Raw genomic sequence first — 27,042 nt, 5'->3', positions numbered from 1 at the left:
ACTGATCGCAAATTGGACTTCAACCTCCGATACAAGATGCTTAAGTGTTACGTGTGACCTGTTCTCATGTACGGAATGGAAGCATGGACGTTAAAGGCCAGTTCCATTAACAAACTTAAAGTGTTTGAAATGTGGTGCCTGCGTCGAATGCTTAAAATATCATGAATGGACAGAGTCAGAAATGAGGAAGTACTCAGAAGAGCAGGCTTACAGGATAGGGAACTTTTTAGTTATGTAAAAAGTAAGAAGGCTGCATACTTGGGACACATATTACGAGGAGAAAGATATACTATTCAGCAACTGATACTCGAAGGGAAGATAGAGAGTAGGAGAGGTCTGGGACGTAAAAAAATGTCATGGCTGCGCAATATTCGACAATAGATAGGAATCCACAGCTATGAAATGCTTCGCAATGCTGCTAAAAACAGAATTATTTAATCCTGACTATTGACCATCTCACCTGACAAGACGATGTACGGTGGACGCCTACGCAGAAATGCACGGCACCTTAAGAAGAAGAAGATCTGGGGTCTCAAAATATTTTAGAAATATATAGATATGTGCATATCTACATCTAAATTTTTTCTTAATTTTATCATTTCCTTTTTTTGTCTCTAATTCTAAATTTTATGATCATATTACAGACGTTAATCGATATATCAGAAATTAGACGATACCACTACATTCAATACTTAAATATTTCCCATAACTTTATTGCATCATTGGAACCACTGAGTGAAATGCCATTTTTACAGTATTTGGATGCATCTTTTAACTCTATCGAACAAGCATTCGATTTTAGTCCACCTTTATATCTCACCACAGTCAATTATTCAGGTAACAAGATTGTACATATACCAAATTTGAAAAGATTCTGGTCCATTGTACATTTGAATATGTCTTACAATAAGATACGAGAACTAAGAGGTTTGCATAGATTAAAGTAAGTACTGACATATATTACTATCACTACAAAGTTTTTCTATGGTTTTTACGTAATTCCTTTTCTCAACTATTCTCTACAGCTCTGACTATCCTGCCAATCTCAATTTTACAGGTTTTTTCTTTCCATTACCCTATCTTCTTCAACTCCAAATAATGTTAGATGTCTTCCTCTCTTAATTTTTTTCATCACATTTCATTCTGTAACTTTGTTTATTTAGCGTTCTTAGTTTTTTTTACATGTCTGCACTAGGCCTTTTGCTTACGTTTGTAGTCAGACATATTCAGTTTTTAAGAAACGTGGGTCAGCAAACTTCTTGTTCTCTTCTTGGATATGCTAATTTTTATTTTTCTACTAATGTTTTTGTTCCATATAAGTTTAAATATAACTAGTTTATTTACAAATCGGCCTTTAGAAACAACTTAAAAATAATAAAAGCCAAACTAGAGAAGGACGATATATCAACGTTTATACTGATTTTTAGTAAACTAATCATTTCTACAAAGAAAACTTTGGCGTAGCATTTGGTTAACCTTTACCTCCGCTGTGTAAAAATATAACAACAAAATAGTTTTAAAATCATATAAACTAAACAGTGATATTGTACTTCTTTTTTTTTTGTACTTTTGTAAGTATTAATACAAGCAGACTACATACAGCAGGTTTAAGGTCAATAAGGTCTATCTATTTGATTTTTAGCTGTGGTGGTAAAAGGTTGAACACAAATGATTAACATGCCAAGCGTGTATTTTCAAGAAGAAAAGATTAAGGATTCAAATGGTGAAATGGTATTATGGGAACCATTCTATTGTAGAAATAATACAGTTATTTATTGCAGCTTTTGAAAATCGTCTAATTACGAATAAGAAAACAGTACGATTAATTATTAAAAACTTTGAAAATTTCGGTTGCATAAATACCTGTATGAAATGTCATCCAACGGATCAACCACGATCGAAACAAATCTCTGTTGAACGCGTAGCTCGCGAAATGCAAGTTTGTTTAACTGCTGAAGAAACGCCTTGTTCGAGTAAACAAATTGCGGATGAAGTTGGCATAAAGGAGAGAACTGTAAGGAATATTTTAAAAAGAAATAGATACAATTGCTATAAAGTGCAAACAACCCAAGAACTTTTTCCAGACGATCATTTTAAATGTATGGAGTTTTGTGAAACTATGATGGAGAAATCGAATGAGAACAATAACTTTTTAAAAAATGTTTTATTTTCAGATGAATCTTCATGCACGTTATAATCCAGCTGTCGTCCGCTATTGGTCTAGGGAAAATAGACATTTGAAAACACAATACCCACAGAAATTAAATGTGTGGACTGGAATTCATAACGATAATATAATTGGTCCATTTTTTATTACGGGAAATCTGAATGGACGTATGTATCTAGATTTATTACGCAATCAGATTATCCCAGCAGTTCGAAACCTTTCGGTCAACTTTGATGATGTGTGGTTTCAACAGGATGGTTGCCCTGCACATAATGCAATCGAAGTTACAAATCATTTAGAACAAACATTCTCTGGACGATTAATTTCTACACGACCAACAATAAAATGGCCCCCTAGATCACCAAATTTAGCACCTTTGGATTTTCAGTTCTGGATTTTTTCTTTAATCAAAATTATATAGGCATGAATTCGAACGAGTCACCAATTTAGCAGAATTGTAAGAAAAAATTGTTCAACTCTGTAATCGATTACAGCCAAATCAGCTAAATGCAATGAGACTTGCTTAATTGATAGATTCGGATTTTGTTTAGCGCAAAATGGTGGTTTGTTCGAACATTTAATTGGTTAGAGATCTTTTTTTAAAAATGCCTTTAATTTTAATTTAATTATTTAGAATAATTTTTATAGTTGGTTTTTTTCTTATAAAAATAATATTTATATTTTGTTAATGTTGTTAGTTATTGTTTTATTTCCAAGCTACCGAATATAGCTCGAATATAAGTGTTCGAGTTTTTCTTGAATAAAGTATATATGGTAGTTAAACACTTGCCGTATCGGTATATATATATATATATATACTCTAAACTAACTAAAAAACTGGTGCATATAGTAGAAGTTTGCAGTAAATCCTGACAAATTCCAGGGCGTAGAAAATTTTCAATTAATGCCAAAAAAATAATTGAATTCCAAATAGGTATAATGGATCGACGAAGTTAAATATTTGGAAGTCCCGCAGACATTTGACTAACATTTATATCCCATGTAACTAACACTATAAATAAGGCAAAACACAACATATCCAAACCGATATTAGAGAATTAATTGAAAGTAAAAGCAAACTATCCTTTAAAACTAAAGTCAGACCGATAAACAGCATTATTATACTTACACTAACGTGTGAGTCGGTACCACCTGTAAAACCAACAGCAAAAATATGCAAAGGTTTTAGAACAAATGCCTGAGGGTAGCAGGAAAATTACAAGATACATACGTTACAAGTTCAACCGCCTTTAAATTTAAGTGGATAAGTGTATCAGTACCTCTAAAAAAATTAACAAAAGTTTACTAAAACCTGAAACAAAAAAAAAAACATAAAAGCCTCCAAAAAATCACAAAACAACCCCAAAACAGAAATATAGAGAAGTCCATACATCATTATTGTGCATCGAGTCCTCGCAGAGCGACACACAACGCAATATGATCAAGACAGCGCAAAGGAAGAAAACGGGAGACAAAATCCTCACCACTTAAATTCCTACAAAGTAGTAATTCCCCCACGGTAAAACAGTGCGCGTTTGGTGAGAAGTGATGTGAGGAGGTTTGTCACTGGATAGTACAGACCTATCCTCTTCACTACAAATGTTGAATGTGCGAATGTTCCTTGCGGACAGATGTGCCTTTTGAGTCCGGGTCCGCGTTATACTACTGTATGTATATAAGTATTTTGTTTTAGAGAAAATAATTTATGCTTTCTGAGAGGTACAAATTTAAGAGTAAGTAAGTAAGCAATTGATACTACTGAAGCAATATAAATTCGGCAACCACACCAGTTTCCCATTGCTTATTCTTTAAGATCATACTAGGGTTAGAAATGTTAGGAAGACGCCGACGCCAAGAAGCTTGGTGTGTCAAATAAAGATTATAAAAAGTGAAAGTGACCGGTTTTAAAATATTTTATATATTAAGATGTTCTCAACCAGTCAGATGTAAAATAAAAATCGATGACATCAGTATTAAACACGAAATGGAAATAAAATATGTACCATGAAATTACACTGTCCAGGTATGTAGACTTTGACAAAGAAGAAGTTATGAATTCAAAAAGCAAATAGACTGGCAGGATGCCTTAATGACAGTACCTATATGGCGAAACCAATATTTTAATACTGAGATGAACTCAAGAATGTATAAAGCCAGTGTAAAACCAGTAGAAGACTTATGTAATTTACAGATCAAAGATGGCGGATAGCTGGATACCTAGGTATGTGGCTTTGGGCAGTAGAAGTAACCACTGGAGATATAGGGGGTAGTGTACAAGAAGTGCAAGGGTAGAAGGAAGCCACCGCTGACCTCTGAGGGGTCTTGTTAGAGTAATTGATGAGCAAATTAGTGAGAAGTTTTTTAGTTATGTCACAAGTAAGAATAGCGATTTCCTCAGAATGTATTTTTCAAATTTAGGATATAAAAAATCTACTTACAGTTATTTATTAAATTTGCACTATTTCGAAAGAGCAAGCAAGTAATTTAAGTAAACACAACCTGTAAGACATGTTCACCCCTAAGAATTACGTTTGAGTGTAACAATTCATTGGAGTAAGGTTTATTAACTCGAGTTAAAAACAGGAGTCACTCCACCGGGCTCCAATGCTCCAGGCCATCCCTTTCCCCCCTATAGCACTGTGATGCGTGATAGGGGCACAACTGTCAGCCAAATGCTTTTCGTGTGAAAGTTCTGGGTACAAGAACTCCAACACGATATCCCAACCCGATCAATGCAGGCTAGCGTGACGCGCTCTTTTCTTGCTTTCTCTAGTGACGTATCATCGAACTGAAATTGCTTGCTCGAGCCTCGAGTCTCCGCTCCGGGTTGCACCCAGTTCGGCGACTCGGTGTCCGAGGATGTGGGCCCTTCGTGCCCAGGTTTTGGGGTTTTGTTAATTTTTTACGGGTTAATTATTTATTTGTTGCTAAAACTAATATAATACTAACTAATAATACTAACAGAAAGGCTGTCGCTTTTTTGTTGGTATTTTTTGATTTTTTCTATATTTCGAAAGACGCTGGTGTTTTTAGTTTTAAATGAGTATATGTAGGGAATGTAGTCCTCAGTCATACGCTTTGGCCGAAATACCACAACTTCTTCCAATTCCAGAAGAACCGATTGCCCAAATGCCGTTTGTACGATTTTACCGTTTATTATTTTAAACGGTTTATCTTCTTGCAATTGTTGTAATTATCTGATGGGCTTCGCCTCCTTCTGAATAACAGAAACTTAATTTAGTTTGTTTAAATCCATCTGAAATAATTGCTAATGTAAGTTCATAAAGGTACAATTATTATTTTACTAAAATTAGTAGAAGATGTTTGAAGTTCAATAAACAATCACCAGATTACGTTATAAACCATAACATAGCAATTACTTGCTACAGTGTAGATTCTATAATTTTAAAATTACAGGTTTTTGAAGCAAATTAAAAATGCATCAGTAAAAGATGAAAAAAGACATTTAAATTTTTAATAAAATCTCTTATAAAAAGGTATATAAAAACCCAGTCGGGCTATGTTAAATAAACAAAACGTTTTTGGAATAAATATTCCATCATCAGTGTCCTAAAAAAGTATTTAACCACTTAATTAAAAAGAACATGAAATAATTTAAATTTTGACTAAGGTTAATGTAAAATGTGGTTAATACTTACAGGTTAATACATGAATGTAGCCACTAAATATGGGGGTAAAAACCCTTTAAGAATTATTAATTGACATTTAGTTTACATTATGTCTTGTTTAAAATTAAGATGGTAAAGTTACCGTTGGATTGGTAACATGGCGACATATGACTCTACATTAAGTTGCAAGTTCTGAGACGGTATGTCTACGAGGACTTTATGAAAGCAACTGATTGAAATGACAATCTTGACAGGTTATGTCATTATCAATCTTGACGTTTGATTGACATTAAAATGTTAAAAAGTCGAAACTACTAAATCAAATCATAGTTATATAATAGGATGCATAAAATCAGGTAAACGTGGATCAGGACGCAAACGAAACTCATAACTTTAAAATATATACAAAAAGGCATTAAATGAAAAAGTATTTTCCAGAATTAAAAGAAACATATGGATAAATACGATCAGATACGCTACTGTATAGAATGCAGGTCTTTGAGGTAAAATTGCAACAGTAAAACATGAAAGAGGACATAAAAAGACTTCTAACTACAAGTAAAAAATAATTAGATAAAAAAATATTAACTTACGATTGTTAGTCGTATTTTTATTATTAACTCTATGAAATACCTATCACGTCGATTTCTATTTAAATAGTAATATTTACATAAAATTAGTTGATGACGACCTGTCTTTGATTTATGCTGAACTGCTGATCCGCTGGATTATACTTGCCATAATGCTGATATACAGGGTTATTGCACCAAATAATAATAATTTTCGTTTGCAGGGGGTTTGAATTTGTTGAACCAACATGTATATACAATTTCTGCAATTTCGGGTATAATCGCGTCAGCGTATTTACCACAAGATATAAAAATTGCAAAACATTCGTGCATATTTTTTTACTTCTCACTATTTTCTTACCAATTACTCCAACAATACCCCTCAGATACCCAGAGAAGACCCATTAGAAGATAATATAACACACAGTTTATAAACAAATAGGTACTACACAGAAAAAACAATGGAATAATCACATGAGCGGAATGTAGATTACCCGTGTGGTCAAAATAGCAAAAAATAAATCACCAATCGGTAGAAAAGTATCGGACGACCGCGCAAAATATGAAGTGATAACCTTCCATAGAGACATCAATCCGCCAATGAATAAGCAGAATTGCTTATAAAGAGAAAGAAGAAGAACTTTGTTATCACAAAACCGATCGTTGGGAACTATGACCGATTTTTCTAGAGTTTTCGTACGGTTTAACTGTAAATTGTTTAATTTTTATTTTAAATAATGACCGATATTATTCAGGTTTCTTAAAATTATAAGTAACTTTGCAAAAAACTCATTTTTATTTAATTTTGACATAAACTGTTATCATCATTTTAGGTTTTTGACATACTTAAACTTATCTCACAATAAAATCAGAATGCTGGAAAACTTAAGTAACTTGAATATAGAAACTTTGATCTTAAGACAAAACAATATATATTTATATGAAACTGAAACCAAAGATACAGGATTCGGCACTTTAGAAAGACTTCATACTCTGGATTTAGCAAATAACCAACTAACGACTCTGCAGTTTCTATATAAAAATTATCGACTAGAGGATGTTGATATGGAAAGCAATGAAATTTCCAACTTGATGGAGATTTTTTACCTTAAAGGTTTACCTAATATTAAAAGGTAAATATGCATATATATATATATATATATATATATATATATATATATATATATATATAAATGTGGTTTCAGTTGTTTTCTGGGTTTGACTCCGCGTTAAATAGTTTTGGTTTTTTGAAAAACCATTGTTTTGGCGACGTTTCGGCAAGGTCACACTTGCCATAGTCAAGTCAAATCAGTACTGCTTGTTCTTGATGTTCCAGGGGTCCTACCTGAAAATTTCGCAGCGATTAAAGCAGGGAGATAGGCTGGCCCCAACTTTGTTTAACCGGCACTGGAGTATGCGGTTAGGCAAACGCAAACTGGACGAGGAAACCTACTGACCAACCGAACGGTTCAACTGGCCGCTTATGCTGAGATATTAATATTATGAGTAGAACATTAACAGGAGCACAGGAAACATACGCAGAGCTAAAAATGTAAACAAAAGTGCTAGGTCCGAAAATTAACACAGAAAAAACAAAAATAATGATACAGACGAGAAGAAATATAGTCCCACAAAATATTATACATGAAGATGACATTAAAACGGTTGAAAAGTTTACATACCTGGGAGTAGAAATATATGCCGACGGATCAGAAGATGGAGAAATACGAAAGAGAATAACGCAGGCAAACAGAGCTTATTTTGCCCTCTCCCATATAATTTGGTCTAAAAATGTCCACCGAAATACAAAGATAAGAATCTATGAAACCTTAATTCGACCAATAGCAAACTCGATACATTGGAAAGGAAAGTACTAAGGAGAATACTAGGACTTGTAAGTGAAAACGGAATCTTTCGTCGATAGTCGAAGTCGATACAACAACGAGGTTTATCAACTTTATAAGGAAACACCACTGTCAGACTTCATTAGAATACAAAGATTGCAATGGGCCGGATATGTGATAAGAATGGGAGAGGATAGGCTACCAAAAAGAGCACTGAATTCTAGAATGCAGGGAAAGAGATCGGTTGGAAAGCCAAGAAAGCGCTGGGAAGACACAGTAAACAGCGACGCACAAGCCCTTTTAGGAGTTCGTGTATGGAGAAGATCAGCCACAGACAAGCAACGGAGGAGAAAATAATGGAGGCCAAGGCTCAATATGGGCTGTAGTGCCGTAGAAGAAAAAAAATACTCAGATTCCAGAGGTTAAATTCCAGCAATACAAGATCAATGATCAGTGGAACTTTCAGATATAACCGAAGAGGAAATTAAATCAGCGTTAAAAGATATGAAGACCAACAAAAAACTTGGGGAAGATGGCATTGTAAGTGAAATGATAGAAGTAGGAGACGAGTGCGTCACAAAAGCTTTAAAAATCTTTATAATGCCTGCCTCTTTGAAGGAACTACACCAGAAAAAATGTAATAGTGGCAATATGATAATACTGCATAAAAAAGGAGAAATAACAGAAATTGGAATCTTCAGATCCATCACCTTGTTATCTCATTTATATAAGCTCTTTATGAGAATAATTATTACTAACAGACTGGGACCTAAGCTAGATTTTCACCAACCTCTGGAGCAAGCTGAATTTACAAGCGGCTTTGGAACGAATGACCACCTACAAGTAATAAAATCCTTGATAGAGCAAGTTATAGAATACAACAAGCCGTTGATATTAATATTTGTAAACTTTGAGAAAGGATTTGACTCAGTCCAGCATAACTTCATGTTGAGAGCTCTTACATAGTGCAGCATTAATCATAGGTACACAACTCATGTACTTATAGTATGGTATGTGAAAATGTACTATAGCGACAAAACATATTTTCCTTGGATAACGGTATTAGGCAAGGAGACACCATCTCCCCCAAACTATTCACGTCTTTATTACAGAGTGCCATAAGAATGGGGAGTTTCTGAACAACTTCAGGTTTGCCGACGACATAGTCCTTATTGCAGACCAGGTAGATTATGTCTGTCAACTTCTTCAAGACCTTCAGAGCTCTCGTGTTATCTCGAGCTTCTTGTCCATAGGCATTTCGTACGGGCATGGAACTACTTCATGGCGATCCTGTATCAGTGACTCTAGATGTCCTCATCCAGCGTTTCACACAGCTCTTTCCAGTGCCTTTTTTCTGTAGGAATAGTTCCTAGTTCTTTCCGTTCCTAGTCTTAGACCTCCTCGATGACATCAGGGTTAATCCCTGCTCTGCCATTGCTCTTGTTAACCTTCTTCTCATTACTATACATTCATTTCTCAGTGCCTCGATATGGCAATTTCTCCAGTATGTCATTCAAGATAGGTCGCCGAGATGTCATCGTGATTCTTTCCATCGCTCTTTAATGACTCTGCATGATGCTCACTCTCCATTTAATCAGCGTATTTCAGTCTGAAGTAGCTGATTCTAAAATGCCACCCCTCCTTCACACCCATGTTTCATCTCTCTGTTGGTGTTTATTCTTCATAATAGCTATTTTGGATTTTTATTTTACATATGACTTTTGGGATTTTCATCTTTACCACACTTATCAGTTTAACAGAAATTCTGAAGTTTTGCATTGCTTCATATAACTTGTATTACGCTATCATATGCTGCTTTGAAATTTACGAAAAGGTGGCAGGTGTCGATGTCAAATTTCCTGGTTTTTCAAAGATCTGTCTTAATATGAATATCTGATCCATCCAGATATGAATTCACTTTCATAGTTGCCCAGAATTTTTTCAGAGAATGAGCTCAGCCGTGTAAATTGTTAGAAAGTATTTTACATAATGTATTCACGAGGGTTATCTGCAATTGTCACATTTAAGCTGATCGTCTTTTCTGTGTATTAGGAACAGTGAATGGATATTCCACTCTTCAGACCTTTGCTCTTCTTCCCATATAATTACCATAATTTTGTGAATTTTATTTGTTAAATGTTCTACTCCATATTTTTAGAGTTCATCGGAATTAAAGCATCCATACAATGTCTAGCAATTTTAATTTGATGCTGATAATCTGCTTATTTTGCCATATTACATATTTCTAACAACATATCGATGAAAACTGAATTCATTTTTAGGTTAAATCTTGACAAGAATTCTGTGGCAGATACTCCACATTTTCAGAAAATGTGTCTTAGAACTTTTCCCCGGCTACAAAATTTAAATGGTAACCAAGTTACAGCCAAACAAAAAGTAGAAGCTTGTACCAAAGAAGATGTTAATCCGATATACACGTCTCACATCTGTAGGACTCAATTACTGTTACTTGATACCCTTCAAAAGTAATATTTTTTATTTAGAATATAAAGAATTTTGTAGAGATGTAAAATTATTTTGGACGTAAAACTTAGTTTAGTTATAGTTTTAAAAAACTTTATCGGTTTGTTTTTAGAATAGTGTTCTATTTATATACATACATCACATGACATGATGTAACATAAAAATCTTTTCTTTTATTAACTTTTAATTTAAATACGGCACACGCCGTATTCCATCAAACTAAGCTAAAGACAATGTGTAACAATCTTATATAATAAGTGTGATTCTTTTAAATAAATATAAAATGAAGTCAAGTTAAAATCGTAAATGATAGATAATTTCTACTACTACTACTACTTGTCGGTTTATAACGTTCTCCGCCGTTTTCCGACTTCCAATCGCCACTTAGACCGGTTGTTCCATAGATCTTCTTCTATGGCCCTCTCTCTCAGTTCTTTATTTATTCCTCGCTCCAACTTTTTCTCGGTCTACCTCGTTTTCTCTTTCCTTCTGGTTGCCACTTTAGTATTTCTTTTGGCATTCGTTGTTCGTCCATTCTTTGTAAGTGTCCGAACCAGATAAGTTGTTTTGTTGTTAGGTCATCTGTGATTGTTCGTTTGATTCCCATTATTTCTCTAATGCGTTCGTTGGTAATCCTTTCTCTTCTAGATCTTCCTGCGGCTCTTCTCCAAAAATCCATTTCCATCGCTTTCAGCGTTGACAGTGTTCTTTCTTTCAGTGGCCATACCTCACAGCTGTATAAAGTGATACTTTTTACTATAGTCTCATATATCCTCTTTTTATTTTCTTTGCTGATGGATTGGTCCCATAAAATGGTGTTTAACATTGTGATGGCTTTTCTCCCTGACGTATTTCTCTCTCTTATGGCTTTGTCTAATGTTCCATCTTGTGAAATAGTGATACCTAGGTATTTGTAGTCACAGCAGTGCTTTATCGTAGTGTTATCGTCTAATATGAGATCTTTTTGTTCTGCTCCAGATTAGATAATTTCTAATCCTGTTAATAAATCTATAAATGCATACATCATATTGGTATCCGATTTTAAGTAATGTAGCGAGATTAAATAAAACGAGCGGTTCGAATTTATATAAATATATTTATTTATAAGTTTACAACACGAAAATATCTTATCCACTAAACTCAAGTCAAAACAGCGTTACATATATATATATATATATATATATATATATATATATATATATATATATTATATATATATATATATATATATATAAAAGTTATTATGTACTAGAATTTTCTGGAGTAGTCCACCTCTAATTCGACTCTTTGACGGATCGATCTCTCCCGCGCCCCATATCGCTGGAAGCTTCTAGTCGCTTTCGAGATGCAACCGTTACATGGGCCACGCCGAATGCATGTTCGTAACAGTAAGTATATTTTACCTTTACCGCTACATCAGATAGCCTAGCGGGTCAGGCGGCCGACTCTCATTCGCTTCACTGTCGAATGGTTAACTGGATGTGCGTTCAAACCCTGGCTCGGTGTATAGAAAAATAAAAAAGGCTAACGCAGTAGTTTAAAATTCGAAATCGAATCTGCGGCTTAGACTAGAACCTGCTGGTGTCTGATCGGCCTATGGTGGAGCAGTACGGCTCGGTGACACTCCTCTATAGATCCCAGCCGGATATATATATATATATATATATATATATATATATATATATATATATATATATATATATATATATATATATATATATATATATATATATAAGAGGTTGAGGTTAATTGGGTATACAGCTGATTGAAAGTCAAGTGTACTCTGTTCAACCGTTCATTATTCTTCTTCAGGTTCCTTCTCCTATCGGAGGTTGGAAATCATCGTCGCTATTTTAATTTTATTGGCCGCGCTTCTGAATAATTCTAATGAGCTGCAACCGAACCACTTTCTCAAATTTCTTAGCCAGGATATTTTGCGTCGTCCTGGGTTTCTCTGCCCTTGTATCTTCCCTTGCATAATTAATCTAATTAATGCGTACTTCTCGCCCCTCATTATATGACCCAGATATTGAATCTTTCTAATTTTAACAGTTTTTATGACTTCACATTCTTTCTTCATTCTTTGTAACACCTCTATATTAGTTACTTTTTCAGTCCACGATATTCTGTGGATTCTCCTGTAGCACCACATCTCAAAGGAGTTTAATTTTTCATTTTTCTGATTTCAACAGATTTCAACTGTTTTCAACAATTTAAAACATGGTAAAATATAATTTGATAATTGTTTGTTATTTATATCTTACTTAATTAAGGTTAACGGCCGTGTGATTTCAAGTACAATGGTTTGTGGATGTAATGTGTATTGCAGCTATATTCGACATGTAACATAAGCACAGACGTTTTGCAGACGATCAAGTAGTGATTGCACAAGACCAAGACGACCTCAGCTACATGATGAAGAAACTACAAGAAGAATATACCAAGGCTGGCCTAGATATTAACCTCGCGAAAACAGAGTACCTATCTACAAGTGAAGAAGACATAGAAGATCTACAGATTGATGACAACGTAACAATCAAAGGAAAGGATAAATTCAAATACCTGGGGTTTATAATCACGAAAAAGGCAACAACAGAGGAAGAAATTACACAAAGATTAGGACAAACAAGAACAGCAATCCGACAACTTAACTCAGTATGGTGGGATAGACACCTAAATATGAAGACAAAAACGCAGATTTATAAAATATAAGTGCGAAGTATTATGACACATGGGGCCGAAAATTGGATCATAAACAAGAAAAACAGCATTAAGATAATAGCAACAGAGATGGAATGCCTGCGAAGATGCTGCAGAGTAACAAGAATGGATAGGAGAAGTAATGACGAAATAAAGCAAAGAACATCAATAGAAACAGACATACTAACATATATAGAACAAAAAAGACTAAAGTGGTATGGACATGTAAGAAGAGCTAGCGACAGCAGATGGATAAAGAGAATAACCGAATGGAGCCCCATAGGAAGGAGGAAAAGAGGACGACCCCGAAAATCCTGGAGGAACGAAGTAGACGACGCCATGAGTAAGAGAGGACTAAACGATGGAGAATGGAACAACAGAGAGAGATGGAAACGGTTGAACGAGGGAAGGCAGTGAATACTGTAGAATCCCTAAATATATATAACATAAGCACAAACAAAATTCAAATTAAAACAAAACAAACACAAAAACGTTTAGTTGAGCGACTGTCATTGAGGTTAAGTACCAGAAATACCAAATATCGAATGTTACTGATTAAATTATACCAGAAAATAATTAGTTCCATGTCGTTGATGTCATAGCAGTTTGTTTGATTGAGATTTAATGAAAAGGTGTGTTTTAGTTGACAAATTTAAAATTACATTTATTTGTGTTATATTAATTATTTAATAGTTATATGTGTTTATTTACAATGTTTGCTTTTCAATGTGTAGTAAATAAGCATAAATCTCACTCAGATGCTTAACATCTGATTTCTTATTTATTAAATTATCTATTTGAGTAATAAATGCCATCTCGAGGAAGAGTCTTTTATTGAGATTTTTTATCCATTGCAAGAATCTTTGTTTCGTTGTAATTCATTATACGGTGTTCATCATGTACGTGTTTTGCAAGGGAACATCTATTAGGGTATAATCTGCTATCACTCTTGTGGGCAGTGATACGATTTTTTAGATGTGTGTTGGTTTGGCCAATATATTATTTGTTGCAACTTCCGCAAGGAATACGATAGACTGCGGACCAATTGGATGGTCCGCAGGTATTTTATCTTTTACTTTAGCGAATATGGAATTAATTTTTAACACTGTGTAATTAGCGATTTTTATGTTCTCATCAACTGATTTAAAAATTCGTGTAAGTTTCGGTGTTAAGTCTTGTATGAACGGTAATCTAAAGTATTTAAATGGAGTTAATTTGGTGTTAGTGGTTGTGTCTATTGTGGTGTGTGGTTAGGGATGGTTTGTGTTACAGATAATGTATCATTTGTTGTACTGAGTAGTATGTTAGTAAGTAATGTGTTTGGGTATGAATTGTCTAGAATGAGCTCATGAAGGATTTTTAGGTATTTATAATAGAGAGATTGATCTGCAATTTGTAAAATTCTGTTTCTTATTTGTTTTATAAGATTATTTTTTTGTACTATGCTTATGATATGACCAATAGTTAATGTATCTTCCGAAGTTAATAGGTTTCCTATAACAATCTGTTGTTATTACGTTGTTAGTGTTACGTATTAGTTTGGTGTCAAGGAACGGGACTGACTAATGTTTGTCTTCTGTTTCAACTGTAAATTTGATATGTCGGTCGAAGTTGCTAAAAGTGTATGAGTTCATTAATCATGTCTTTTGGTAGGGCTAAGATTATATCGTCGACGTATTTCTTTAGAAAGGTTATTTTGAATGGAAGACCAGGGATGACTATATCTAAGAGATCATCCATCACATATGTTAATGCCAAACGTTTAAATGTTTAAAACAAATAGAAAAAGGTTAATGCGAGTGAATATTAAAAGTAAAATGTAATAGCATATCTGGCAAAACAGGAAAACAAAAAACAAAATAGGTATATCGATGGAAGGTAGCCGTAAATATGTATTTCTGACTATTGGCCATCTTCAGTACGGTGCTGCCAAGTTAGAAAAGAGAATGTTAACTTGGGAAAGGATCCCTACAGGAGCAATGTGACCAATTTGTGACATTATAGTTAGAAGACCCTGATATTCCAGCACTGTCATAAAGAATTTGGGACATAACGCGTTATCTTGTATGATTCCTCTTTTGATTTTTATACAGTTTGTGTCTTTCTATATACGGTCATGGTTGCATTATTGTATATATTCGCGATAAGTTTGTAGTACCGATAAACTATGCGACTTTCCTCCAATACCCTCTTCTTGCAGGGCATTCTTCAGACGTTGGACTAAATTGGGAATTTTCCTAACAGAATTCAAATGTTTATCTTCAAATTCTCGTTGCAGTTCCGTTACTTAAATCACTCACTTTCATAGCAACTTTACATAGAATTTGTGTTAATATCCTAATTATGTGTAATGCTTTTATTAATTTATTTAGTTTTTAATTTACGTGCATATTATTTAAATTTATTACAGTATTCTAACAATTATTTTAATTTATTTAGACTAACACTAAAAACACAATAATTTTTATTATTTTATTACTTAACAATACAAAATTTATCTTAGACTGAAGCTTACAAGTTCGCGTATTTATATTGTTTGTTCCGTTATCTTTCGTTCCATAGAAGGTTCTCGTTCAACCAGTTTCTAGGCCTTCGTCAAATAATCTGGATCGCGACACGGTGTCTCGCAATTCGAACATTCGAATTGCTCCACAGGCTATTAGACTGCTCGAGTATACATTTTATATGTAGAAAATATTATTTTTGGATATCGTCACCCTAAAGTGTTAACCTGCTAAGTCCATTTTAACTAATTTTACAGGAGAATGCAACGTTGTAAAAATACAATATTTTGTTTAAAATATTAATCTAATAACTGTATTCATTTAGAAATGTCTGTATTTATGCTGATGAAATTTACAAGATATATTCTGGTTGTTAGCGGAAAAGTGCTAATTTTGGAGATAGCAGGTTTTCGCCATTTAAAAGCGGTAGTAAAAATGGACTTCACAGGTTTTCAAGGATCTTTTAAAATAAAACAACTAGATCTTGTTGCTTTAAAATAAAATGAGTTTATTAATAAAAAAGGAAAACCAAGTCGTAAATCAAAGTTATTGAAAAAGTAGATTATTACTATTAATCGGAAATAACAATGGAACGTTTTTTCACTATTCATGGGGAAGATCGTCGTAAAATGTGTGCATGTGTGTATAATCAACGAACAAAGTCTTCTTAATAATTTGTAGATCTTCATATGTTCGCGCAGTTATTTTACGCCTTTCTGAGTGTAGATTTTCTTTGAGGAAGGATTGTTCATTTTTATGTAAAATGCATCTTATAGTGAATTTGTCCTTCGGGTGAATATCGAATAGCACGAACATCGGTAACTTTTACATCGTTCTTTACCCCCCATGGTTGGATACTTTTGTAAAACTGAACTGCATTGAATTTCTTAAAGAAGTCAAAACTTAAATAAGTTACATTATATGGAGCTGGTTTCTTTCTTGCCTGCTGGCAGACGGTGACATAATCGGCAGGTACGTTTATTATCCTATCTTCTAGCTTTCGTTCTATCACTGAGTGGATAGAATCCACTTCAATTTGTGTATGGCCAGGCTCAAGCAATTTCTGTTATATTGTTATATTATGATTTATTGCTAAATTCAGTAGAGCATTGGCCATAACACAATTATGATTTTGATAGCTACAGCCATCAGTAAAAATAGTAATGGTCTCCCCATTCTCATTCTCTTGCTTAGCAATTTCAGGAAGAATGTGGGTTTCCAAAAATGATACTCAAATACTTGCAAAATTCTTCGGCATTTAGACCACCTTCGGCTTCATTCCAAAGATAACAAAATACATTACTATTTATTAGATTGTAGAAGTACAGGTTGTGCACTTGTAGTTTTGTTCTATGATAAAGTGTACTGATGTTTGATTTTGGAGCCATCAATACTGCATGTAAATGCTTCTGTTTTTCTTTGAATGTCTGCTTTTTTTTATCTTCCGAAATACTTCCATTTTTGAAACAGATGCATTTTTCACACTCATCCTTTTTCGGCTAGAACAAGGCAAAATTCTCATTTCCAAAGGCATTTGAAAAAGTTGCTATTTTTGCTCATTTTTTTTTCAATTTGCACCACTCGTTATCATAGACTCGTAGAGAGATTGTTGTGATTTCCATTCTGCTAATAGGTATTTCTTTAAAAAATCAGTTAAGCATTTACGACGCATATCAAATGATTTTCCTGATCCTAAAAAGTTTTTGTTTAAAATACTTGTAAATGTTTTTCCAATGATAAACTGTTCATCTCCCGATTCCCAGTGGATTCAAAAATATGGTTCTACACACTCTAAGATTCTGGTCTTTGACCTTTAAAAAATTTTGCAGCGTTTATCCCCTTTTTAGATTTTTTTTTTCGATTTATTGCCCTTTTGGGAACTAGAGAAACAACAGACTGTTTATAAATGTCTTTTTCCCCCCAGCTCATTTTCCAAAATGCTTCAAATATCTGACGTCTGTCCTGTTCTGTCAAGGACAGACATTTTGTAGCAGCTGTCCCATGGACGTATAAACACAGATGGACTCAGTTATTTACATAAAAATGTGAAGCCAAAAATTATTTGACTAGGTCACATTCTCAGCACCTTCAAATGTTGTCACATTTTTTTATTACAATATCTTATTCACGTATCGCTGAAAATATTACTATATTTATTTTATACTCTGCAGGTGCTATCAAACCAAAATAATAATTTATTACTTATATTAATATATTTAATTGTAATTAAAACATCAAATGTGCACATAGTGTGCATATCATTTAATAATAGCGTATAACAGATATCAAAAAATTATTTTATATGTAGAAGCACTGAAACCTATTTATTAATGGCAACGGTGTTTACATTTCTCTGTCTTATGGCTCTACGTCAAACTTCAAATGCTGTTCCATGTCATGTCCATGTTTGTTTACTTTTTACCCAAGATGAGGAAAAGTGTTGTTTTTCGATAGTATTGTTTGTTTACATTATTTAAGATAAGGAACTGAGGAAGCCTGTGTGTTTACATTTTAAAATATGTCTTCCATAGGCGTACCATTGGGTTTATTCATACTAATTACTGTATTGAACAAGATATTAGTTCATGAAATTAGTATAGACATTTTTAAATTGTAAGTAGACATCATCTGATTAAAAAGATATGTTTAGTAGCTTTTTAATTTAATATTTCTCATGAATTAACAATAAATTAGTGAAATGAATAAAACTCATTTATTTTTCTATGTAGGTTTCCAAATAATATTGATTAATGATGAAACTTACTCTAAACTTCAACAGAGAAAACAGTATAAAAAAACCTTTCAAAATCATCCTTTTTGGTTATTTAAACTTGTAAGGAAGCTGAAAAATATTTCAGATTTTTTAATAAAACTATAAATATCTACAATAGACTAGTTAAAAACCTTATGAATATTTTGATTAATAAAACCATACAAAATGTCCCAAAATCAATCTATGAGCATTTTGGTGACCATATGTATGATGAAGATGCAATCGATGGTCACTCTATGAAACTTTTAAAATTGGTTCTTGAGAAATATTTTAAAATTGGAATTCATCATGAAACGAGGACTACTTTAGATGCTAAGACCGTGCGCATAAGAAGCGTTCTTACTAAGACTGTTTTATTTCGCAATCAATAAAAATTTATTTCTATACCAATGTCTTCTATTATGTCTATTTACCATTTTTACTTTAATATTTCTGTTCGGTAAATAGCTTTCCAATAATTTATACATTTTCACGCCTACTTTTTAATAAGTAGGTATATTTGCAAATAATTTTATGTCAAATGCCAGCTTTGGAATGATCAATAAATATGTTTGTAGCATAAACCCTTACTACGAGGAATCCAGTCATATTGTATTAAAACAAATTTGTCACAATTTTAAAAAATATGTTTTAATACAATTATCAATAAATATAGGTATGTACTTAAATTTGACAAATGTATATTTTTTAATTGTTTTTTTTTATCGTAGGATTATTTGATACCTATTAAAAAATTAACTTGAGCTCAACTATATTTTATTGTATTAATTTTAAAGCAAATAAAATTGTATTTTATTTTTTCTATAAAAACGTGTTTTTATACATTATTACTACTTCCAATTATTAACGTCTGAATAATTATCCTCGCGAGTAATAATTCAAGCACGCTTATGTTCATTGAGGAAGTATCACAGTCTATCGATACCCGTTTTACTCCCCTTTACCCTCTTGCCCAGGAATATCGAAGCTTCAAAACAGTGTGTGTTTAAGGTATCTTATTGCTGGGTCCATCTATGTTTATACGTCCATGAGCTGTCCCTTTTTTTGCATCTCGGTTTCATAGCACGAGGTTCCCTTGGTTCTTCATAGTTCCATTTTCCTTCTTTTTTCTCTTGTCTAAATATCCTTTTCCTGTTTCCCGTTATCATTTATTTTTTTGTACAAACCAAGTTGATTCCTGCACTTAGAAACGTTTTTTTTTCTTTTCTTACTCTTTGCTGGGTATTCAACGATGCTACTTGAATCTGTATCTCTTGAATATACTCTCGACAAAAATTTGGGACTGTGCTGTAGCGAGTCTAGACATGAAATGGCATGACGCCGAGCAGTATTTACCTTTACGAATCCAGATTCTTACAGATAGCAGGTTTTCGTATCAGGTAATAGATGGTATTTTTGGCATAATTAGGAGTTGGTTGGTTAACAGCTCATGGAAAAAAGCAAAATAGCTTTCGAACCATGCAAAAATATTATTTTATATTAAAAGTGGACTTAGCAGGTTAGCACTTTAGGGTGACGATATGTTCTTTTTAACGACTAAGCGTATAAATGCGTCTTTCTAGTTACGAAATAGTAGCTTACAAATGCGCTATCTATGAAAATATCCATCTTCAATAAAAACAATTTCCAATCGTGTGTAAACCAATTTTCTAATCGTGTGTAAATTCAAATCAAAAGTACATTTTTATATAATAATATCTATTATTATGCGGCAGAATTTATAAAATTATTATTTTAGGTCAAATATTGGTCCTCAAGTTTTCCCTTATGATCAACCTCCTCCCAATGTTATAGCAGTCATTGGTCCACCTGCATCTAGAAAGAAGATAATAATTAACAATTTTTTTGAAGAGTATGGACGGTAATAAGGCTTTCAATCTATTTTCTCAATGAAATATTATGCATATGAAAATTTAACATTTTGGGATAGATTTTAGTCAAAATTTCAAATGTTAATTGGTATTTACTTCTCGTCAAGCGAAATTAATATGCTGATATAAATAGTCTACAATCACTTAATAAAGAAGTCTTTTTGCTTGCCACTGTCAATGCAATGTTGATGGATATTGAGGATCATCCCTTTATTGTTCTAGCTTAAAATACGAAAAACTCGCGTCGCATCATCAATAGCAATCGCTGGCAATTAATATGTTAAAATTTGTAATAGATTTAAAATTTTTCACTGTGGAACTAAATATTCTCGCTCGTTTTACTTGTTTATACTTATGATGATCGAAAATAGTGACACTGATATAGCACAAGTACAACATAAGAAACAATTTGAATTTTTTACCCGATTAAAAGCATTATATAGGACATACTATAATATGTTGATACATCCAAACATGATATAATTTTATAAATTTTTACATTTTCTGAATATGTACTTTTTGAACGAAAGACAAAACACTAAGAGTAAAATCGTCATCACTCTGGCAACATTTATTTCATGTTAATAACCACAAGAATAACAATTTATTAAGTCCAACAAAAGTGTTTATCATCATGATCACCCAGCCCTTTGCGTCCACTGCTGGACATAGGCCTCCCTCATTTCTATCCATTGTGCTTTATCTTGAGCACTTTTCATCCAATTTCTTAACATTTTCTTGAGATCGTCAGTCCAACGAGTAGGGGGTCTTCCTGTACTTCTGTTGTCTAACCTCGCCCTCCACTCAAGCAATCTCTTCGTATACCTTTCATCACTGATTCGGGCGATGTGTCTGCCCACTTTCATTTCAGTGTGGCAATTCGGGAATTTACATCGGTAACTCCTGTTCTTCGTCTTAAGTCTTCATTTATAACTCTGTCACGAATATTCAGCATTGACCTTTCCATTTTCAAAATCCACAAGGAAAATAATTCCTGTAGCTGGCTGTATACCACGTATAACAAAAGAGGTTAGTCTTTGTATGTGGGTATATTTTATTTTATAAAAACCCTTAAAAGGGCAACATTACAAGCACGAACGTTTTCGGAACAACTGTTCCATCATCAGGTTAAAATACAGGTTACCATGCCTGAGCCACCAAAATATTTGGGTAAAAACCCTTTAAAATGAAATATGTTACCAAAGATTGTACATGATGTTGATAATATTATATGATGTTTAATATTTTAATTAGATTTTACTTCAGGTAACATACACCCATGCTTAAGTGAGTTCCAGTGTCCGGAGAGTAAACCTCTTCAAACGGACTACGGCTGGCAGCTCAGTTGCCATATTTGTCATGTTAACATATTTCATTTTAAAGGGTTTTTACCCAAATATTTTGGTGGCTCAGGCATGGTAACCTGTATTTTAACCTGATGATGGAATAGTTGTTCCGAAAACGTTCGTGCTTGTAATGTTGCCCTTTTAAGGGTTTTTATAAAATAAAATAAACCCACATACAAAGACTAACCTCTTTCCATTTTCCTCTAAGCTATTTGCAGCTTTTTAGAAGTTGTAGCTGTCAGTGTTAAAGTTTTGGCACCATAGGTCATCACAGACAACACACATTGGTCAAATGTTTTACGTTTTAAAGAAATTAGTACATCGCTTTTAAAGATGTCTTTGAGTTTTCCATAGGCTGTCCATGGTAGATTAATTCTTCTTCGTAGTTCGCATGTTTGGTTGTCTCTTGTGATCCTTATTTAGTATCCAAAATATATATGAAATTTTCCACCAGCTCTACTTCGTTGTCTCCAATATTGATATTTCCGCTAGGTACTAGGTTTGTTATGAATTTTGTCTTGGAGATCTTTATTTTAAGACCCACACTGGCACACACGAACTGAAGTTCATGTAGCATTGTAGACTGTTAACAGTTTAACAAAAGTGCTATTGCATTAGAAAAACAACTAACTAGATACAAGCTCAAAAAGTCAAAGTCAAAAAGTAAATGCAAATTTTAATACAAAAAAATTCGGCTGGGATTTCCCGAACCTAATTATAAACGATGCTATCGTTGATAGATAGGGTTATTTTGTCATTTCGAACAGTTTATTTTGTTTCTGATGTAAGTGTACACTAATTAGTTTCTTAAGAATGAGTGCAAAGCCCAAACTAATTTGTGGTTTTGATAAATACACGTTTACAAGTGCTAAAGTGGATTAATAATGGTGAATACTTGGCGAAAATTTACACAAAATGTAATGTTGGAAAAAGCACTGTAAGTGACTGGCGAAGAGATATGCGTTTAATTGAGGAGTTTTACTCGAAATACTCTGATTACCCATTGTACGAGGAAAAAACCGATTTTCGAGGTCGTCGATGAAGCTTTGTCGATCTGGATTCTTTAGAAACGTCAAAGAAGTCAGTTTTAAAAGAAAATGCTTTGATTATTCACCAAAATATTAATAGAGCTGAATTTGTCGCAAGTGATGGTAGACTTAATAGATGGAAGAAGGGACACTTAATCCTTTTCGTACGTGTAAGTGGAGAAAAAATATCTGCTGAACTTCTGATGCAACTTAATTCAATACTAAGTTGAGTGAAATGGTTAAAACAGAAGAATTATCTCATGAAAATGTTAATAATATAGACTAGATGAAGCTAAACAATAAAATGTTACCAGAAACAACTTTTTTAGGCAGTCAAGAACAGTCTGCCTCTGGCTTTAAAAAGAACAAAGAACGTATTACAGTGGCCATTTGTTTGAATGTAGCATGGTCTCATTAAAGGCCTCTTTTCGTTATTAATACGCCTGCTAAATCACAGGCATTCCAAAACTTAAAGCTACCATCCCTTCTGGTCCATTATAAGTCAAAAAACCGCTTAAATAAATTCTTCTTTTAAGAGTAGTTTAATTTAGAGTTTATTTTAAAAGTTAAAAAATTAAAAAAGTGTAAACTTGCTGATTAAAGCAGTTCTAGTGTTCCATTGCTCCACTGCTCATCCGCTTTTGAGTGGACATTGCTTCAACACATCCAAAAAATTAGTTTTTCTTCCTCTTAATGTGACGAGCTTGGTGTAACCTAAGGACCAAGGAGTGCCTTTTAAGCATCGAAAGCTTAAAAAGATAATACTAACAAAGAAGAAAACAAATCAATTCTACAAATTCTTTAAAAGTTATCGGACAACGAATCATTACAGCTAGAAAATGTGAAAAAATGGATGTGACTGATGATCACCTATTGAATGAAGTTTTAAATGATTATGATATCAAGGGAATCACCTTGTCACACTCCTGTTTCCATTGCAATTAACTTTGTGCTACCTTCCTCTGTTGTTATTTTAGCTTGAGATCCATCCATAGTTATTTTTGTTAATCTGATTAGCTTTGCAGGTACATCTAGATTTTTCATTTCATTAAATGATTTATTTCTTCCAATAAAGTCAAATACTTGTCTGAAGTCTACGAAGAGGGTGTGGAGTTGTATGTTGTGTTCGTGATATTTCTCGTTTGTTTGTGTAATTATATGGATCTCATTTGTAGTGGATCTACCTTTCCTGAATCCTTGCTGGTAGTCCCGAATTTTTTTCTCTGTGAAGTAAGTGAGTTTTTTTCTGATGAGGCCTATTAGAATTTTGCATGTTGTGCTTAGTGGAGATATTCATCTATAGGTGTTACAGATTGTTACTTCTTATTTCTTAAATATTGATATAATTCTACCTTCTTTTCAATCCTGGGGCATTTCTTCTGCTTCTCATATTCTACCTAGTAGGCTGTAGATGCCTGTAAATAATTTTTTCCCTTAAATACTTAAGTCAATTGAGAATATTTCAATCTGCAGCCAACTTTTGCTACTCTCATATATCACAAGTAGTTTTTGGACTGGCACCTGGTTTTGTCTAACTCTCCCCCACAAAGGAAACATAAACTAATTACATCAAATGAAGGGACAAGGAATAATTTTAGCAGGGATATTTAATGATAACAATGAAAAAAGGAAAAACGTATTAATTTGAACAGGTAGACAGATTTGAATCTTTAGAGAATATATTTTCGAGTAAACCAAGTATTCGGGAGGAAATACACAAAAAACTAATGTCAGGAAATCGTTGCATGTATGCACTTAATAGAATACTCAGAAGCAAAAATGTATCCAAAGCAGCTAAATTAAGAACGTATATAACTGTAATAAGACCAACAGTTATGTATGGCTCAGACATCTGGACTATGGCAAAAACTGAACGATCCATATTACAAGTATGGGAAACAAAAATACTTCGAAAGATATTTGACGAAAAAATGATAAGTAATTAGTGAACACGAAAAACAAACAAAGAGTTTAAAAACTGAAGAATTATTTAAAGGGCCTAATATAATTCCAGTAGTGAGAGCACAAAGACTTAAAGGGTTAGGATATATTCCATAAGGAATGACCCAAGTTAGAAAGCGAATAATATTCTTAGGTGCTACAACAGATGGTAAAAACAGAAAAGGAAAGTTGACGACCAGATGGCTCATTACGATCTGAGGTATCTCAATGTAAGCAATTGGAAAAAAAAGCAGAGAACAAACAGGAATGGAGAAAGATTGTAAATCAAGCCGTGAGCCTACTTGGCTTGAAATGCTAATATATTGTAGTATTTTTATTAATCTAATTTATTGTCTTTATTTATTATCAAAGGTTCTACATTTATAACACAAGTTTCTTTAAAGTCTTTATTTGTACAATATAACTAATTTATTTCACGCTAATAATTATATAATTTATTTACATTTATTACAATACGTGCGTTATATTTTAAAAATTCGACGCGATGTTCAAAAACTAACCGTCCTCAACAAAATTCCCTCTTTAAATATAAAATGCCGATAATCGAGAATGCCTTCGAATTCGGACGGCGATCCACATCGAAAAGGATAAAAGGCAAACGGGTTTTGCAGCTGAGCGGCGAACTTACTAGAATAGAATAGAATTAGAAATAATATGTTTACAGTTTTATGACTCATAATATTTATCGTAACAATATTATTATTATTACAAACAAAACGTGACAATACTACTTTCAATAAATTTGTTTCTCTTACTTTCGAGCAAACATATTTTTTTCTTAATACATAAATAACTATTATGTACATTTAATAATTGTTTCTTTTAAAGGGTACGATTGGGAATAAGCCATACTTCACGGAAAAAAAGACCAAACGAAATCGACGGCAAAAATTATTATTTTATAGAAAAGGAAGAATTTGTTGATATGATGAAACAGGCCGAATTTATTTCGGTTTCGGAATTTAACGGATGCCATTATGGCATAAGTAAGTATTATATAATTCTTCGTACAGTGTTTCGAACATATATATATATATATATATATATATATATATATATATATATATATATATATATAAAGTTTCTTACTCGGGTCCTATCAATACTAACATCATTTACTGACGTCTCCTGCGGAAGCGGCTTCCAATAGGTCATTTTTTGTCTTCCTCTCCCACTACTTCCCGAAACCTGCAGATCAGCAATTCTTCGTATTGGGTGATTAACATCTTTACGTTGAATATGACCAAATCTTAACCTGTGCTCTCTCATATTGGCAATAATTGGTGCCACCCCGAGACTTCTCCTAAAATATTTATTCTTAATTTTATCCTTTTTTGTCACTCCACTCATCAATCTAAGCATTCTTATTTTCACCACATGCATTAGTTGAGCCTCTTTCTTGTTAACTACCTAACACAGAACATGCAAAAAAAAATATATTATATATATTTTTTATCTTGCTTACTTGCTTAAGATGAAAAGCAGAGGTACTGATTTCTTGAAATCAGCACCAACTGATCTTCGGCATTTTTTCTTTCTTATTGTATTTTAGGCATATATAATTTATATATTTTGTGTATTGTATGAATTTGAAGGAAAAATAAAGACCTTTATTATTATTATTATTATTATTATTATTATTATTACAAATGTAAGCATGACAACTGCTTTCCTGGGTAGATGTTTTAGAATTCTCCCATCGATTAAATCGTATCATGGGGCTTTGGGAGAGTTGGTTCTCATTATTATTCTGCGAACCTAGAACAGGGAGAATGCTTTTATTGGAGGTGATAGTTGGCAGAGTGCATCTAGATATTCGCTAACTACATCATCATTTATGTTTTGACTTAAATTTTAAGTAAATATATTTTCTAAATATTTTTTTTATTTAGAAAATCGCATCGACCAAATGGCCATTAGCGAAAATTAATGGATTACATTAGGTACAATTACTACATTACAATTTGGTTTAATAAATATTGTGGTACTTATTAATGTCTTTAAAGAAATTCAGAGTATTGTTAAAGTTACAGTCTACACCTAGAGCTTCTAGAAGTGTTCCTGGTATCTTCTTGTTACTTCGTTGTTGATTGTAGAGGAGACATTCACACAGTATGTGCATTATTGTTAGTATCGTATTACACGTTTCACATCGCGGTGGTTTG

General features: G+C 33.1%; 1 protein-coding gene across 3 annotated transcripts in view; it reads left to right on the top strand.

The window, feature by feature from the left end:
• The window catches only part of LOC140443647 (uncharacterized), a 124,771-nt gene that overhangs the window by 9,004 nt on the left and 88,725 nt on the right, over positions 1 to 27,042 (top strand). For all 3 annotated transcript variants that reach the window (XM_072535013.1, XM_072535011.1, XM_072535012.1), the window contains exons 3-7: positions 645 to 943; positions 7,199 to 7,498; positions 10,492 to 10,695; positions 20,409 to 20,531; positions 25,706 to 25,863. In XM_072535013.1, coding sequence (XP_072391114.1) covers positions 645 to 943; positions 7,199 to 7,498; positions 10,492 to 10,695; positions 20,409 to 20,531; positions 25,706 to 25,863 — 1,084 coding nt within the window. The remainder of the gene's footprint in view (positions 1 to 644; positions 944 to 7,198; positions 7,499 to 10,491; positions 10,696 to 20,408; positions 20,532 to 25,705; positions 25,864 to 27,042) is intronic.

Source organism: Diabrotica undecimpunctata, chromosome 6, assembly GCF_040954645.1.
Source record: "Diabrotica undecimpunctata isolate CICGRU chromosome 6, icDiaUnde3, whole genome shotgun sequence".
Classification (NCBI taxonomy): Eukaryota; Metazoa; Arthropoda; class Insecta; order Coleoptera; family Chrysomelidae; genus Diabrotica; species Diabrotica undecimpunctata.
This window is presented reverse-complemented; position numbering and strand designations above follow the sequence as displayed.